Raw genomic sequence first — 18,591 nt, forward strand, 5'->3', positions numbered from 1 at the left:
TTTTCACTCCAAAACATCCAGCAATTGACTATTTTCAATGCAATAAACAAGCACGATTTTTTTCGGATACATTTGAGATGGTTGCCAAAATGGCAATTTGGCGTGGAATGACCCTTTGGCAAAAATGACTATTACAACTAAGCATGCATGAATATTCGAGCACTCTGAATATTCCAACGAATGTTATTTCAATTCACTTAGACACGAATTTTTATTATTCGAAATGAACAAAAAGGCATATATTAAACTGCATGTAACACCCCCCCCCCCTCCCCCGTAAAGGTGGTGGTTTCACTGTAGCTTAGGTGTGCTGTGCCGTGAAAACACCTATATCCAAGAAAACTCCGCACTGCTGCAAAGCCCCGCTTTAAGGTTAAGGGGGGACATGGCACTTGAAAAAAAGTTTTTTATTTCTTGATCGATTTTGATGAAACTTCCCGAGTTTATGCATATTTGTGTGCTAATTTCAAATATCTAATTACTTTTCTAGTATGATGAGTAGTTTTTAAAATACAAAATATTTTATGTATCTTTTGGGGAGCAAGATTTTTTCTAAACTGAGTTAGTTACAAAGTAAATCAGCATATCACGATAATCTAGAATCAGAACTCTGTGCAGTGCAACAAAAATGGATGTTCTAACACCATTAGAACAAAAGTTATGGTATGTTCAACATTCACGAGTGATATTCCTGCTTAAAATTGACTGACTTGCGAATGTTCAACATACCATAACTTTTGTTTAAATGGGTTTAGAACACCCATTTTTTGTTGCACTGCACACAGTTTCGATAGGAGATTATTGTGATATGCTGATTTACTTCGTAACGTACTCAGTTTTGAAATAATCTTGCTCCCAATAGGCACGTGAAATATTTTGTATTTTAAAAACTGCACACTGTACCAGAAAAGTAATTGAATATTTAAAATCAGCACATAAATATACGTAAAGTTTTCAAGTTTCATCAAAATTGATCAAGAAATCAAGAAAAATTTTTAAGAGCAGTGTCCCCCCTTAAATGAACATATTACCCTGGAGTCAATTTATCATTTTTTTAGTTTAAAAGCTTGTTATATGGGCTCATATGCTCTAAATATAGTATATTTTAAAATGTAACATATTTTTACCAGTGATCAATTGCATCCTACTGAAATTCAAGTCCCCACTGCTACTATTCAAAGTTGCTTCCACTTCATTTCGAACAAAAAAGAGTGACAGTCGCACAGGCCATCGTCCAATTTTTTGTAAAATATTGTGCAGGTTAGTTGGGGTCATGAAAAATATGCTCAGTTTTCTTTACAACATGTGGTGCATACTATTTGACCAAATCACTATTCGCTTCGAATTCACTTTGAACCTAAAAGTTGCTACAGTCACCGACCGAAAAATCGGACACCGATAATTCGGACATGCTCGGTAAAGCGCGAGACAGACGGTACGATTTTCCATGCGATGCGACGGCCGACACGGCGGTGGGGGAGAGGGAATGGTGGCTGTCCGATGCTATGAAAGGTCACCATTCCGGTTTCCCCACCACCGTGTCGGACGTCGCATCGCATGAAAAATCGCACCGTCTGTCTCGGCCTTAATTCGGACAGTCGCGCGGCACAGCCGATCATCCCATAGAAGTAACGTGTAAAGACGACCGATATTTCGGACAGCTGCCAGACCTATATTCGATAATCCGGACCCTGTCAGAGACTGTCGCGCACGCCAAATCACCAGCCATTATCTCCTCCGGCACCCATACCATACAAAGTATGGCCTCAGAGATCAAAACGAAAGCTAATGTGTGATCTATGAGGCTTTATTTCAATTGCTACTTTATGCCTCAGAGATTTGCAATTGAAAATGCCAATCTTGGAGGCACTGGTCAACTGTGGGAAATCGTATCGACATTGCGAACACCCTACATTCCGGTTCCTGTGTCCCAGCGCTGCGCTGCTATTGCTCTAGTACACTCTACCAGTGACTACTATTGCTGCTATCGCCGCCATTCTGTCGAATGTGTCTGCGGTAAAGCGTTTTGCTAAGGAAGTAACTATGGTGACAGGGCCCGTCAGCGCAGTACTATCGTAAGCGTGAGGAGGCCCGTCACCGTAAAGCAGTGACTACGGTGGTGAGAGGGCCCGTCAGCGTAGTGATAACGTAAAAGTGAGGGGACCCGTCAGCGCAGCAAAATTGTAAAAATGAGGGGGCCCGTCACCGTAGTGTACGGTGACGACACGATACGGTAACGAGCTTTGTCTCGAGTCCTCGCTGTTCTTTTGTCATTGTACAGCGATCACATCACACTGGCGGAGAGGAGATACAGGCGGACTTGGTTGCATGTAAGCGAAAGTGCGTGCAGCAACGCACTGACAACTTTTTTCGGCCACTGAAGTGTCAATGAAAGTGTTTTTTTTTCCGATGCACTCGTTTTTTCGGACATTTGATAATTCGGACTTATTTACGTTCCCCGTGGAGTCCAAATTATCGGTCGTCGACTGCATTCGCACATCCCTACAAAATATGCCTCCCCTGTTGTCCGTGCTGGCCACCAGGGGAGGGGGGGGCTGCTCACCTGCGTGATGAGGAAGTTCAGCTTGCGCTGTTGCCTCTTGGCCTCACGCAGCTCAATGTCCATGCGAAGCTGCTCCTGGGCCTCGCGCTCGGCCCTCTTGCGGTGCTCCTTCTCGACCTTCTCGTAGCGCTTCCAGTAGAGGGACATCTCGCGGGCCAGCCTGCGGCCACGGCCCCCGGCCACGTCCCGCCCAGTCTTCTGGGAGCCCAGCGCCGAGCGTCGCACCTCCCGCTGGCACGCCACTGCCAACTGGAGCGATTTGAAAAGAAACCCATGAAGCAACGTTGCAGAAAAACCTCCGTAAATGAGAATTGCATAAGGACTTAACGGAACAACTGCCCCTAAGTTGGTTGGCAGTGCATTCGGATACAGTCGCAGCAGCATGTATCGAATCCACATATAAGAAATTACTGTGCATAACGAGCAGTTGTAAAATCACCTTGGATACACACACAAACCACGATATAACGAACATGGATATAATGAATTAAACGAAGAATAGTCTTGTCATAGATACAGTGTTGCAAATAAACATTTATAACGAATTTTCGGACATATTTTCGTGGCAGATGTGACTGTTATAATGAGGTTTGAGTGTAGTTTTGATTACCTATATTACCTATATATAGAGCTCGTATTACCTATATATATAGAGCTCGTATTACCTATATATAGAGCTCTTTTGTGATCCCCTTTTGATTCGATATATCCGGATTTGACTGTAATGTAAAAAGGTTGGCACCATTTTACTCTGTGAAGGCAGATGAAAAGCGGTGTTGAGTGCTGACGGCACGCCGAAACCCGTACAACAAGCATACCGCTCTGCTTAACTCTTCCGCACAGTCTCCGGGATCGGCCCACCGTTGACTGATCTACGATGTCAATTGATGATGTCATGATGACATCACACATTTTGAGAATCTGCGACGTCATGAAGACATTAAGTGACGTCATCGCTTTCTCGGAGAAGGTCACATGGTTTTCTAGAAATTAATTAACAAATAGACGTCACAAACGACGAGGAACTCCTGACACAAGGCTCGCTCGTTTCATATCACTGTATATAATGTTCTTTGAACAATCTCGGTTGTTTAAGGGGGGACGCGCCTTTCGTATCGCGAAAAATGGCATAAAATCGATTTTTTTGAAAATCGCATTTTCAGTTTCTGTAGACCCTTTTCTATCAGATTCCAAAATATCTTCACCAAAAACCACGTAGAAGTGCTTTAAAAAATTTGTTACGCCTGCCACGGTGGCGAAAGTTATTGCGAAAATCGCTAAAAAACACTGATTTTCAAAAAATAATAGCTCCGCAACGGCGCCACCGTTCGCCGATATTTTGGTCTCGTCGGAACGAGCATTTCTCCGTCTTCGAATTCCCCGCCTCAGCTGGCTCCCCCCTTCGAAAACAAGCGCACAAAAAGCAAATGTCTGAAGGTCGTTTCGAGGCCTCCGATTGGCTGCGTCCGCCATGTTGCCCCAGCGCGCCTCGCCATTGGTCCGATGCTCGCTTCGGGGGATCGTCGGCTGCTGCTTGCGCTTCGCGAGGTCATGGCTGTCGAAAGGCGCGGTCATTATGACGCGTTCGCACTCGTTATGTGTTCACGGCTCGAAGTCGACGATCGCGTAGAACTTAACTACGTTTTAGTTAGGTGCTGCAAGCGGAAGCCCGATCAGATTACGATGGCACGCCGCGCTCGTAGTGAACATCGTAAGCGCACGTCTCGGTCCGACCCTTTAGTTGACTCGTCGGATCAGCGGTTGGAGGTTCTGCTATCAACACTTCGTACGTAGTGACGAAGATAATCGCGGGACGACTCCTTGTACTCGCGACCACGCATTACGTACTTTGAAACAAACATCGGGCACCGCGGCCGGCGCGTCTACTGCTCGGAGTCGTCGCTAGGCCTAACTCCGCTCAGGGCGCCGGCGTGCGAGACGAACCTCGAACTTTGCGGGCACGAACAACCGCGGCAGTGTGCTTCTTCGTAAGCAACGCAGCGCATCGCCCGCCGGCTCCTCGGAACCGCGGATGGTAATTTTACGCATCGGCAGCGGACCCCACAGCCAAGCCTGTCGCACAGCGGCCGCGCGTCAGCGTCCCGAAATGCGAGACCAAACACGTTGCGCGCCGATTTTTCGTCGCCGCACCTAGGGATATTGCACATCGTCACCGAATGCCGCGACCCAGAACATCGCGTGCAGATTTCCCGGACTCCGCGGCCGAGCACTTCGAGGTGAAATAAAGCACTGTTGATGCAATTTAGGCGCGCTTGGAGCCGTGCGTGGTATCGCCGCAAGCTCTCATGAATCATCTGAAAAAAAATACAGTGGAACCCCGTTAATGCGTACCTGCCGGGAACGCCGCACAACTACGCACTAAACGGTAGTACGCATTAACGATCAAGTAAAAATTCGCATCTCCTCGCATACGCCATCGCCGCCAGCAAAGAAATAAATACAATGCCACAGCAAACATTGCCTAAAGTACCCACTGCAAAGCCTTTTCTTTCTTTTTCCCAAAGTGGAGAAAAGATTCTGGCACTCTCGCACGACCGTCCGGCAGTGTCGATAGCGCGCGGTGGCGACGCCAAGGAGCATTTCGGAACTATTACAGGGTCCGGTATACACAGTGACCAACGTAGCGACAGAACGGACAGTGTCTGCTATCAGCGATATATGTGTGTGCGTCTGTACCGCGATCTGCTACTAAATGAAAACTGACACAGTTCGAGTGAAACGCGGCACGGCTGCGTGGAGCCGATCGTCTCCTGGCTAGTTGCGTGCAGCGCGTCGCCTTCTCGGCTCACGGCGTCACTGCTGGGCCGCCGGGCCGCTTGCTGTACCGCACGCGCGCATTTGTCGTGGGAGTGTTCTTTGTACCAACTTCGCTCCAGACCGTGCACAGATGCGGCGATGAGCACAGATGAGCTTGTTCGGTTGACGCGGCGATGACGAACTTCCTGCAAGCGATGCGCACTCCGCGACGCTCTAGCGGTCCTGGCAGCGGACGGAAGCGCGTTTGGGTGGTCGCCCAATAAAAGCGTGCAGTATGGTTACAACAGCGCTACGCTTGCTGTATCGTACGCGTGCGTTTAGCGTGATAGCGTCTATGCCAAGAGGTTTCTCGTTGCCAACGACCAGCAACGCTCAACTCCGCAACAGCGAGCTGCTTTCGTTTCTACAAAGCGGCGCGCGCTTGAACACGGCCCCGCACAACGAGGCAGCAGCGATCGGCGGCCCAGCGCGTTCAGGTTGTCGCCTATTAAAAGCGTGCAGTAGGCTTAAAGTAGTGCTGCGCCGCACGCGTGCCCGAGCAGATATCTGAAGATACTTATTGTGATAAGGTTGTCGGCGATAAGTCATGCTGGCGCGTTCGTCGGTGGCCGCCGCCTCACCTTCGTTCTTTCCCGATGCTTACCCGCAAAGGCATCGCCGCAATCGCGCGGAAGTCGGAATCGGTGATCGACGGATCTACGCACTCCTCGAAAATACTGAAAACATTTGGCGGCACATTGTGGCGTCGGGAAGTTCAGCGGCGCAGTAAAATTTTATGGCACAAAACGTTATCGCGGTACGCAGGGTACGCACTAACCGGTAGGCGTAGGGTGAAGCACTACGGCTTAAGCGGTCAGCGAATGCATTAGGCTCTATGAGACTCGGTCGGGGATTCGTCGCAACTACGTTTTAACCGTTAGTACGCTTAAAGCGGGTACGTATTAACGAGGTTCGACTGTAAAAGCCTCACAGATAACCGTGTTCGCCGCAACCGGGTGAATTGTGAAGCGCATCAAAGTCGAGGTTTACAAGTGAGCTTGAGTGAAGCAGGGAGATGAATTTACATCTGCCCAATTCGCGTCTTGAATAAACAGCTAAGGAATTTCTATTCCCCCAATGTTTTGGCCGTAATTGCCTGTTATTTAGGAGGAAGGGATAGACTGTCATGATGAGAGCCACTCTTAGTATCCTATAAAAATTATTCAATGATCAATTGCAATAAAGACTTAGTGATAGCACGAATACAAGAAAGCTGGCAAAGCACCACAGCATATGGCCTAATCACATTACAATATAACGGGCAGCCGAGAAAGAATCTCTGCGCTTGAAAAAGGCTAAGAATCGATCACTAGAGAAGATGGAAAGGTGGCAAAGAAAGAGAGTGCCAAAGGACACCTCCAGTTATGCTGCAGGATCATTTCAGAACTTTCATTTCAAAACTTTCATTTCATTTCAAAATTTTCATTTCAAAACTTTCAAACGTCGTTTTCTCAAAATAACTGTTTTGGCTAGTGAGGCTGCTTATCCCAGCCATATCTCTGGAACCACTCATCGAATTTCCATAAGTCTTTTTTTATTATGTACTTGAATAAATTTCTGAGGGGGTGACAAGCCCCTTTTTTCAATATATTGTGTCTGTTATTTATTATAGTTAATCAAAATTTGATTGATAATATCCTAATCACCAACACTAAATTCGATGGCCTGCTAAAACTTTTCAGCAAGGAAATTCAAAAAAAGGGCTCTGTTACCCCCTGAAGTATCGATCTGGGAATCATCATAGTTAATTTCACAGTTCCAGCACATTTTGAAAGTTCTCCAGGCCTGGGATAAGAGAACCATGTGCACTATTCTGACATACTGCTGTAACTTGAGAACCAGTGAACATAACTTCATGAAATTTTGTAATTCTTCTAATGCTTTTGCTATGAGTCTATCCTGAAAATTTCATTGGATATCTCAATAAACAAAAAAGTTGGTACCCGAAGGTAGCCTCCCCCCCTTAAGGGGGGAGGTGGCATTGAAAAAAAAACTTTTTTGTTTGTTGACCTAGAGCAATGAAATTTGGCATGCATACTAATAAGTGTCTCGTATAGGGAAATATGCAGTTTCATCATGATACCTTGAGTAGTTCTCAAGTTACATCATGCTACATGGTCCAATTATATGGTCTGCTCGTGGAAAGCCTAGCGCTGTAACAAAACATGCCAGGAAGCTGCAAATGGTGTTGATCTTTACTCAAAAGAAGACTACAAGGTATGACACTCTCAGAATTGTTTAGTAAAATTCTCTTCTTTTTTTTAGAGATCATCATGGCTGCTGACACACATTGTCAGAAACAGTGTCATGGACAAATCATGATCTAGAAAAAAAAACTGGGCCATAAACAAGAAATTGAAGAATGTCATACCCACAAGCAGTGTTCAGGGATTCAGGAAAAAGAAACAGAATCAAAATCGGTCCAGTCATTCCCGTGCTACTCTTTCCACGAGCAATGCACAATGTCCAAAACACACTTGTGAGAAAAAGCCTATCAAAGTTTTCGAAGTTGTTTACATTTGTTAGAAGGCACCAGCACTGTAGTCCTTGGTGTTCTTGTGTAGAGGCAACCTTTTGCGTCTCTGCCCTTTCACTTCATGCATGTGCGATGACTTCCTTGCTCGCTGAGCGTCTTTTTAGCAGCCCTGTGGAGGGTAAGGGCCCCAGGTTGCACACCCATTGCAGCACAAATCTTGGCGCAAGCTTGAAAGTTGCCTGCATTGTACCTCGCAACTGCCTCATGGACTGCTACTTCCACAGTGAAGTGGGAGGCATGCTGCTGCTTAGAAATTAGTGACCAAATCACCGAGTGAAGGCTTTCAGCGGCATTTTGTGTCTTGTTGCCACTGCAACGAGCCTGCAGTTGAGGGTCAGACAGGCGTTGGTACACTGGCCGCAATGCTTCAACAACTTTGTTGGGCAGGTTATACGTGTGTGGAGGTTGTGGCTTCCCCTCTGCTGCACGGTGCCTGCACCAGCTGCGGGCACCGGAAGGGCAGAGCTCGTGATGAGGTTCTGCATCTGTCGATGAAACATTATGAAAGGTGGCCATCATTGCTTTCTTCATGTCTTTGATGTCCGTGTTGCTTCACAGTGCTAGGCCATAATAGCTGGTGAGCCTTTTGATCAAGTCCTGCGTCAGGCCAATGTTGTCACGGATAGCCATGCCATAACAACCAGTCAGTCTTTTAATCAGGTCTTGAGTCAGGCTGCCCCATCCTCCTAGTCGATCCTTCTTGCTTCTTGACATATGTGTTGGAGAGCTGTACCCATCCTCTCTTTGACATGATTTATACAGTCTTCTTTAGCCAGTCGAATAAATCTGTACGTTCTTTCTTCAGAAAGAGTGAGGAAAGTATCACTGTCTCCATCACAAACAATGGATGCGTACCGGAAATCATTCTTTCCAGTGGCCTTCTAAATAAAATTAAGGTGGGGGACGTGGCATTCAGTGCCAAATTTCTTATTCCTTCGTAGGTTTTGATGAAAATCGGCACAGTTATTGCAAACATTTCTGGGATCAAATATCTGAGCAGTTTATTCAATAACGCGAGTTGATCAGATATAAATTCAACTCCCTGCTTCACACATGCCACGCTCATTTGCAAACCTCGCCTGTGATGCGTTTCATCATCCACTCGGTCGCGGAAACGGTAATTTGCGAGGCATTCGTTATTTTAGAAGATTCATCAGAGCTAGCGGCGATACCAAGCACGAATCCAAGCGTGCCTAAATTGCGTCACCAGCGCTTTCTTTCAAGCCGATGTACTCGGCCGCGGGGTCCGGGAAGTCGGCGCACGATATGCTGGCTGGCGGCATTCGGCGACAATACGCAGTGCTCAGCCGCGGCGACGAAAAATCGGCGCGCATAACGTACTTGGTCTCTCATTTTGCGGCGCCGACGCGCGAAATTGCTAGCCGCTGCTCGGAGCGGTCAATGCGCGACGAGCTTGACCGGGAGTCCGCTGCCGATGCGTAAAGTGCCCATCCGCACTTTCGAGTAGCCAGCGGACGATGCGATTTGTTGCTTGCGACGAAGCACAGTGCGGCTTGTCCGCTAGCGCGATGTCCGTGCCCGCAAAGTTCGGATTCGTCTCGTAAACCAGCGCCGTAAGCGGAGTTAGGCCTAGCCACGACTCCGAGCAGTAAGCTCGGTCGCGGTGTGCGTGGCCGCGGTGCCCGATGTTTCAAAACACGTCATGTTCGATCGCGAGTACAAAGAGTAGTCCCGCGAAGTTCTTCTTCACGGAGGACGAAGTGCTGACAAGCTGAACTACCCGAGACGTGCATCTGCGATGTTCGCGACGAGCGCGGCACGCTACCGTCTCTCGTACATTGATGACGGCGCTTCCGCTTGCGCTGTCAAACTACAGGGTAATCATATTCTAAATTATCGTCGACCCGTGCATACAGAACGAGTGAACGCGTCACTAAGTAGCGCGATTTTCGACAGTCGTAACATCAGGTAACATCGCGACACGTAAGCAGCAGACGGCTGTCCTCTCGGAGCGAGCATCGGACCAATGACGAGGCGTGCTGGAGCAACATGGCGGACGCGGCCAATCGGAGGCCTCGAAACTACCTTCAGAGATGTGCTTTTTGTGCGCTTGTTTTTAAAGCGAGGAGCCAGCTGAGGCGGGGAATTTGAAAACGAAGAAATGCTCTTTACGGCGAGCTCAAAATGGCGGCGCCCGGTCGTACCGTTGCGGAGCAAGAATTTTTTGAAAAGCACTGTTTTTTTGCGATCTCCACAATAATTTCCGACACCTCAGCCCGCGCAACTAATTTTTTAAAGCACTTCTAGGTGGTTTTCGGTTAAGATATTTTGGAATCAGATAGAAAAAGGGCTACAGAAACTGAAAATGTGATTTTCAAAAAATCGATTTTTTTGTCGTTTTGCGCGATACGAAAGCCGCGTCCCCCCTTAATTCAAAAGAAAAAGCAGCGAACAGTGACCTTTTTTGCGTTCGTGAGCATCTCTTTGTGGACGTTCGCTTTCTGCTTCTGTGCCTGGAAAAAAAAAGAAGAGCGAATGTGAGGGAATGGTGGACGGCACCAAGCATAAAAGAGCAAAACACATATGTGCAGAAACCACAACTGACTGCTTACCTAAGTGAAAAGCTGAATGCATCCAGAAAGGTTGTCATATTTACTCGAATCTAATGCGCCCTCAGTCTAAGTGAGAGCTGAGAGCATAAAGAAGCACAGTTTAAAGGAGGAAGAGAATTTTAGACATGAAGTGCTTTATTATTCCAAGTCAGGATGAGGAAAACTTTGCTGACCACGTATTTTCATTAGGGGTGTCGCATCACCGGATCTCTGCCAATACGCAACATTTGCTGCTGCACGAAGCCGATCGTTCCTACTTGTGTGCAGCACATCACCAACTAAGCTGACGGCGTCACTGCCGGGGCACTGCTGTACTGTACGCACGCATTTGTCATGAAAGTGTTCGTGATGCCCATTCCGTCCCTGAGCGCACACAAGCGCGGCTATGGCGAGCTGCTTTTGTTCATGAAGGCAATGCGTCTGTGTGCACTTAGCGATCTCGCACAAAGAGGTAGCATGAACGGAGGCGCGGCACGAACGCATATACCACTGCACCAGGCCACATGCACTACTGAGCAGTAAGCTGAAGATGCTTATCAGAAGGGCTGGGCGCGTTTGCCGCCTGCCGCCATCATGCCTTAATGCATTTCCGCTGCTTATCCGTAAAAACATCGCCGCACCGTGCCATGACAGTGGCCCCTTCATATTTTCGATATGCTTCACCCCGTCACACTGTGGCATTGCGGTAAAGGTGCCGTTCGGCCTCTGTTATGGCCGCAAACAATTGACTCACGAAAGCGCTAGTTCGAACCTACGAGATGATAAACACGGCAGGGGTGGGGGCTTTAAATTAATGCCGTTTCAAACCTGAAATTTGGGCAGAGAGTCCGAAAAATTGGAGCGTCCAAAATTCCAGATGTTCTTACAGATTGACACCTATGGGACAAATTAGGAACTCCGGACTCTAAGGTAGCGCACATTTGTCTGCCACATCAGTTGGGCCTCCATAGAAGTTGAAGGAGGAGGAGAGGTTGAGGAAATAGTGTCCTTTCCTTTCGCATGTAAAGTGTTGTAGACACCACATTGGTTGCACCAAATCATGTAAATAAATACAATTTGGCCTCTGCATTGCCTCATTCTTGATAAGACAACTATGAAACACCACCCTGCCAGCGCTTCACCAACCAAGCCAAAATTAACGCTTTCAAGTTGCTATATGATAAAAATATACTCAGGGATCATCTGCAACCTTTTTTCTGTAATTTCACTTCGAGGTACACTCAAACCTCGATATAACGAATTCGGATATAACAAATGATCGGTTATAACGAAGTAAATAAATAATAGTCTTGTCATAGATACAGTACTCCAAACAAACGTTTATAACAAATTTTTGGATATAACGAAGTTATTTTTGTGGCAGATGTGACTGTTATAATGAGGTTTGAGTGTATTCGAAAAATATTCATGAAATATTCCAAAAATATTCTGTTCGATTCACACTCAAACTTTAATATTCGTATTCGCTTCGCACCCGAAATTTTGCTATTCGCATAGCTCTAATTTTCACGTGCTCATATCAAATCTGAGCTCAATTTTTATGCATACCATCGCATTAATTTTTAAATTATTTCTTTAGGAAAACTTAATCTGACCATATTTTTAATGAAATGGCTCGTTAGATCCTGCTGAATGAAGTGTGACTGGATTTTAGAGATGTCAAAGAGGGCAACAAAGGTAATTTTATGGTCCCAGCTTTCCTAGAACAAAAGTTATCAAGCTATAAGGTTCTCATTTGAATGACTGAGAAAGAGCACATTTCTTATTTTACACTGTCTAAAAATTCATAACCTCCCAAAGGAACATTTGGCATTTTATTGCACTCAGAACACTCAGCTCTTTGGTAAAACAAGAAAAATCATCAAAATTGTTTGTGCCACAGCTCTCAAAAGATTGTAAGATTAAAAAAAACGAAAGAAAGAAAATAGCAAATAACGAAACACTATTGGTTGTGGATGCGATATAAAAGGCTGTTACGGCTAAAATAATCCAGGGTGGGTGAAAATTCGTGAGGTTACGTATCAGCAACGGCAGAATCCGAATATAACTGTTCCGGAAAATCAATTTTATTCGCAATTTTGGGTCCCAAAAAGCACCTTCCCCCCTTAAAACTCGGTAAAGTATTATGGGAGCACCAAGTCTATACAACCACTCCTGCTTAACTTGTTCAAGTCAACAAACCAAACTATCGCACCTGCAGCCCGCAGTGCCGAGCCAAGTACTCACCCTCGCAATCTCCTTCTTGGAGAGAGCCACCCAGAGGCGGCGACGCTTCAGGTTCATGGAGGCCTCGTGGGCCGCGGCGCTCTTCTTGCGGCCGTGGGGTCGCGACCCTCCACCGGCCACGCTGTTGGGACCCGGCCCGTCCCCGCACATGCTGTCCGGGCTGCGGCGCGAGTCATCCAGGCTGGCAGCCTCCCCCTCAGAGTTGTCCTGCAAGGATGGCCGACAGATGGGGGCAAATTCGAGAATACAGTAAAACCTAGGTAATTTGTACTCAGTTAATTGGGAATCCCGGATAATTTGTATTATTTGCGCGGTCCCAAATTTTTACATGTAAATTTAACCGGATAATTGGTGCGGCCAGTCTGCGACTTCCCGGTTAATTGGCACACTTGGCCGCGACTTCCAAGATATGCAAAGGGTGTTGCGAATCTCGGAGGCTGTAACTAAAACATGCATTTTTTTTTTTGATGTACAGATCTCGAAGGCCATGTTTTTTTTTACCGGAAATACGTCGTAGACGCCATGTTTTAGCAATTGCCAGGCGGCGATGCGTGCGGTTGCGATCATGATCATCATCATCTCAACAGCGATGTTAGCCTCTCTAGCGAAGTGAATGTTTTGTGGAGTCTTTGTGCCATTTGGATGTCGGCTGGCGAGCATTGTGCGATTCGGTGCGACTGCTCCATTTGTCTCCTGTCTCCGCTTGAGTGTCTTCCCTGTGAATTAGTTGATTGAGGTGTGCTTGGAAGGAAGATGCCGAAGTACAAGAGCTTGTCCCTGCACGAAAAGGTGTGCTTAATTGAAGAGGCCAGCAAGTCGACGGCGTCGAAAACGGCTCTCGCCGAAAAGCACCACGTGCCTCTGTCAACGCTGTGCAACATCATCAAGAATAAGGAGAAAATTCTCGATGCTTACAGCAAGACGCACTCGTCAAAGCGTACACGAGTACGCCCGCCTACGTACGCCGACGTTGAAGCAGCTCTGATCGACTGGCTGCAGAAAGCCAACGCAGCACACCTTCCTGTGAATGGGACCATATTGCGTGAGAAGGCCAACCAGCTGGCGCTGCAACTTGGACATTCTGAGTTTAAATGCAGCAATGGATGGTTTTTGCCGATTTAAGGAGCGCAACAACATGACATTCGTGACTGTTTGTGGCGAGAGTGGCAGCGCGGATCAGTCTGTTGTCGACGGCTGGAAGCAGCACACCTTGGCTCCACTACTCGCCAAGTACGAAGCAGCAGATGTTTACAACCTTGATGAAGCTGCTCTGTTCTACAAAATGTTGCCTACGAAGACGTTCGCTTTGAAGGAGGCAGACATTAAGGGGCGGAAACAGAACAAAGATAGAATCACTGTTTTGTTTGGTGCAAGCATGTGCGGTGAGCACAAGCTGCCACTGCTTGTTATTGGGAAGACAGAAAAGCCTCGTTGTTTCAAAAATGCACGACTGCCATCCAAGGATGACCTGATCTATAAAAACAACAAGAAAGCTTGGATGACGGCTGCACTCTTTGAAGAATACGTGCGGCACCTTGACCGCAAGTTTGCGGCCGCAGCGTTTTGTTCGTCGTCGATAATTGCCCAGCTCACGGCGACATTCAGAACCTGCAGGCAATCAGGCTGGTCTTTCTACCCCCGAACACGACGTCGCTATCGCAGCCGATGGACCAGGGCGTCGTACACCATACCAGGAAAATATATCGCTATAATCTGTTGAAGCGAATGCTCCTTTGCAATGACAACGGAAAGGAGTATAACATTGACCTCCTCGGTGGTATTTGCCTCATTGTTCACGCATGGAGGCAGGTGGAGGCCACCGTTATTCGACGGTGTTTTGAGCACGCCGGTTTTGTGAAAGAAGAGGCAACCTCCGCTGAGTTTGCTGTCACCGCTGTCACTTGCCTGTTTGATGAAGAAGGGGAGACTCTCTGCGCTCGATATGAGGCTTTGCACGCGGACGAGGAGTGCACTCCAATCGGATTCTCCGAGTACGCAAATGTCGAGTGCACAGTGCAAACGTGTTACGCCGACATCGACAGCGAGATAGCTGCGAGATCGACCGATTCGGCCTCTAATGTTGACAGCGATGACGAGCCCTCCCGAGCACCCCCTTTGGCGGATGTCATCGATGCCTTGAGTGTTGTGCGCAGCTTCGTCGAGTGCAACGGCGGCGAGGCTGAGATGCTGCGCCTCATTGACAGGCTGGAAAATATGACTTTCGGTGCTGGGAACTACCGAACGCGCCAGTCACGCATGGAGGAATTTTTCTCCAAGTAGGCTGACTTGCCACAATAAAGGTGTGACTTCCGTACATCACGTTTTCTGGCTGATTTCTTTGATTTCGCGTTGTTTCGGATAATTGGGAATCCCGCTTAATTGGGATATTTTTCTTGGTCCCGAGGCCTTCGAATTAACGAGGTTTTACTGTATCTCTGCACGTCAACTGATCCCTGTAACAAAACAAAAAAAGTCTCGGGCTTTACGTGCCACAACCAGTGGGGGGACTCTGGAATCAGTTTGATAGCCTAGAGCTCCTTAAGGTGCACCTATATGCAAGTACAACGGTGTTTTCGTATTTGGACCCTGTCAAAATGAGTCTGCCATGGCTCGGTAGCAAACCCACGCACTCATACCTACCAGCGCAATGCCATAGTCACTAAGCCACCATGGCAGGAGGCTCAGCAGCTGATCACTCTGCCCTGAACAGTGTTGCAAAAGTGTACAAAACCTTCAGGAGTAGCGTGTACAACAGTGCATGCCGGACCACTGCACGAAAAGCGAGAGTACTGGAAAAAATTACATTCAAATGGCGCTGCAGGCCCACTTAGAACTGGGGCTGCCATGCTTTGGTCGTCTGCATGGGACCTCTCCTGCCTTCTGCAGTTGTATGCGACTACAGGGAATAACATTAGTTCTCGCATACAACACACGTCCCCACATAAAACCCCACCGCCCCACTACAAACTGCAGAAAAATAAAAATTAAAAAAAGAAAGGTCTCTGCATAATGATGTGAAGCTGCTTTCCGTGCATTACCTTGAAGCAGTGCAGTAAAGATAACCTGCGCACCGAAATTCTTGTGTAGCTCTCACCTTGAATACTGCTGTATACTTTGTGTGGGCTATACGAGATAAAATACTGTACACTTCTAGATGTGCTGCAGACTGGCGGTGAATCTGTATCAATACAGCCGCCCTTGGCCGGCTAAGAACATCCTCGTGGGCACTGTCCACCATGCTCACCTGGTTGAATGAGTCGTCATCATAATCAGGCTCCACCTTGATCCTCTTTAGCTTGGCTGCAAGTGAAAAGAAGACGAAGAAAAAGGACTGAGTTCTCACTTGCAACAATGGAGAAGCATGACTTGTGACATTGTCATTCCAGCTTTACATGGTGTTTTTTAGGCTTGTGCGAACAGTAAATTTTAGGTTCGAAGCGAATAGTGATTAGGTCAAATAATTTCGAATAGTATGTATCACACATTATAAAGAAAAATGTGCATATTTGTCATGACCCAACTAACCTGCACAATATTTTTTTTTAATTGAAACTAGGCACGTAGCACGTGACGCCAAAAAAGGCAGAAGAAAATGTTCCATACTCGCCGCCATGGCTGTGATCGGCGCTGACTAACACCCTTAAGTTTAAATCCACATATATGCCCTATAAAGTGGACGGCGAGATGATCGCCGCCATAGCTCAGTGGTAGAGCATCGGACGCGTTATTCGAAGGTCGCAGGTTCGGTGCCTGCCGGCAGCAAGTTATCTTTTCGTCCACTTTACTTTCTACACATTTATATTCTAATTACTACAAGTAACACCCCCTATACTTTCCTTGGCATTGCTGTCTGTTGGTTCTCATTAATATGGAGGGAGAGGGCACACACAGGAAGAGGGCATGCCACGCGCTGATGCGGTGTGACGCATACGTATGGTTAGGGCTTGAGCAAGAAAATGCGGGTAGCAGCGCCGCCTTGAAGTTACCGCACCAATCGCCATGATGTCACAGATGTTGACGGTGTCTACTGGGATCTACGTCATTCTTAATCGGCAAAAATGAAATACATTGTCCTCTGAGGGTGCTAGAGACTTAACATACCAAGTTTAAGGAAATTTCCTTGGGTCTGTGTCGCCAAAATATGAAAAACTGGCTTTGAAATTTGTGACATCGCGCTCGAAGATTTTGGCTCGAAATTCAATAATGAGATTTTGACCTGGATTTTCTCCTCTATTATTAAAGCTATGATGGTTAAATTAACAACATTAGAGTCTTCAAAGCATAATTTATCAGGCTAAATTGACTCATTGTTTCCCTTTAGTGCCCCTTTAATTTAATCAGTACAGTTCTGCAACCCCATCTGAACTGTTCATGTGGCATCCAAGATGGGTACCCACTTATCACAGAGCAAGCCTTGGTTCGATTCCTACTCAAATCGGCTAGAGTTTGCTTAATGCAATTTACATGGCATGATGTTGCATTTACATAGCCGGGTCATAGTCAGCAGGGGTAGCCAAAGAAATGCTCTCGCATTCAAAGGACAGGAAATGAGGAATGCCATTGGCGTGGCATGCACCAGTGGCGCCCCCTCACCCTTCTTGCGCTCCATGGCCCTCTTCTCCTTGGCTTTTTTCTTGTTGCCCAGGAACGCCTTCTGGTGCTCGGGAAACGGGTCGTGCTGCGAGAGCATGCCCACGCCGTAGTACTGGTACTGCCGCAACTGGACACGGGAGCAAACAGATCACTGTGTGGGCCAACTCACTTAGGTTTGCGTGTTGCCTTAGGGATGCATAGTGGGTCCTTTGCTCATTCGCAAAAGGAAGAATTATGGCATAGTGGGCAACGCGCAACAGCACTAGCAGTAGGCATTCTAGAATAGTTTGAAACGGCCAATGTTATGCACATGGATGTTAATTGTTAATAATTAAGTGTAAAGAAGTTCAAGTATGCAAGATAATGACTATGTATATTATAAACAGATTATGAAAATTATAGTCAGTTCTAAGAAGGCATACAGTTATACAATCATAGAAAGCAAAAAACACTACGGATGAAAGAAGCTAAGGCATGCAGACGTGGACACAAGGGAAAAGAACCGAGAAACATCAATGTGTGCGCAACTAACCTTTTTCCATGACGGCTCCTTACACACTGGCTCAACTTTTCTGTCATTCTAAGCTCACTCATCAGAACACAAACTTCATTAATTTCCAGGGATTAGCCATTAACGAGTTGGCAACACGTTCTTTAGGCTTTCCATGTACACATACATAGTGTTCCTAATGCATTTATAAACGCATTCATGCGTTCCCAAAGCCTTCATATTACAGCAGATGGCAAATAGTTAGCCACAACACTGAGATGCGAGTGTTAGTACATAATAATCGATAAGGCGTATATGAAAAAAAAAAAAAGTTACATAAGAATAATAGTAACTGATGGAGTTCTATGTCCCAACACAACGATATGATTATCAGAGATGTCGTAGTGGAGGGCTCCGGAAATTTCGACCACCTGGGATTGGTTCTTTAACGTGCACCTCAATCTAAGTGCACAGGCCTCTAGCATTTTGCCTCCATCGGAATGCGGCCCCCGCAGACAAGATTCGATCCGGTGACCTTTGGATCAGCAGTTCAGCACCATAACCACTAGACCACCACAACAGGTAATTACATAAGGATAGTTAAATGAAATATATATACTAAGTCACGACTAAATGTATTGCAATTGTACAACTCAAACTTAAATGCACCAATGACAGAATATTGTTTTAGTTTGTATGGTATTCTGTAGACAGGTTGAAGCCAAACTGATGGTGATTTTTCATAAGTGGGTCTTGGCTTAGGCAACGGAAAGTTGTACTGTGAAGCAAATGT

General features: G+C 46.6%; 1 protein-coding gene across 1 annotated transcript in view; it reads right to left on the bottom strand.

The window, feature by feature from the left end:
• LOC119378629 (chromatin-remodeling ATPase INO80-like) overlaps positions 1-17,431 on the bottom strand; it is a 37,142-nt gene extending 19,711 nt beyond the window's left edge. The window contains 5 exon segments of the mRNA XM_049411784.1: positions 2,564-2,812; positions 10,337-10,390; positions 12,716-12,922; positions 15,960-16,015; positions 17,309-17,431. Of these exon segments, the coding sequence (XP_049267741.1) occupies positions 2,564-2,812; positions 10,337-10,390; positions 12,716-12,922; positions 15,960-16,015; positions 17,309-17,405 (663 nt within the window). The 5' untranslated portion in view covers positions 17,406-17,431.
• Between the last annotated feature and the right edge of the window lie 1,160 nt (positions 17,432-18,591).

Source organism: Rhipicephalus sanguineus, unplaced genomic scaffold, assembly GCF_013339695.2.
Source record: "Rhipicephalus sanguineus isolate Rsan-2018 unplaced genomic scaffold, BIME_Rsan_1.4 Seq900, whole genome shotgun sequence".
Taxonomy (NCBI): Eukaryota; Metazoa; Arthropoda; class Arachnida; order Ixodida; family Ixodidae; genus Rhipicephalus; species Rhipicephalus sanguineus.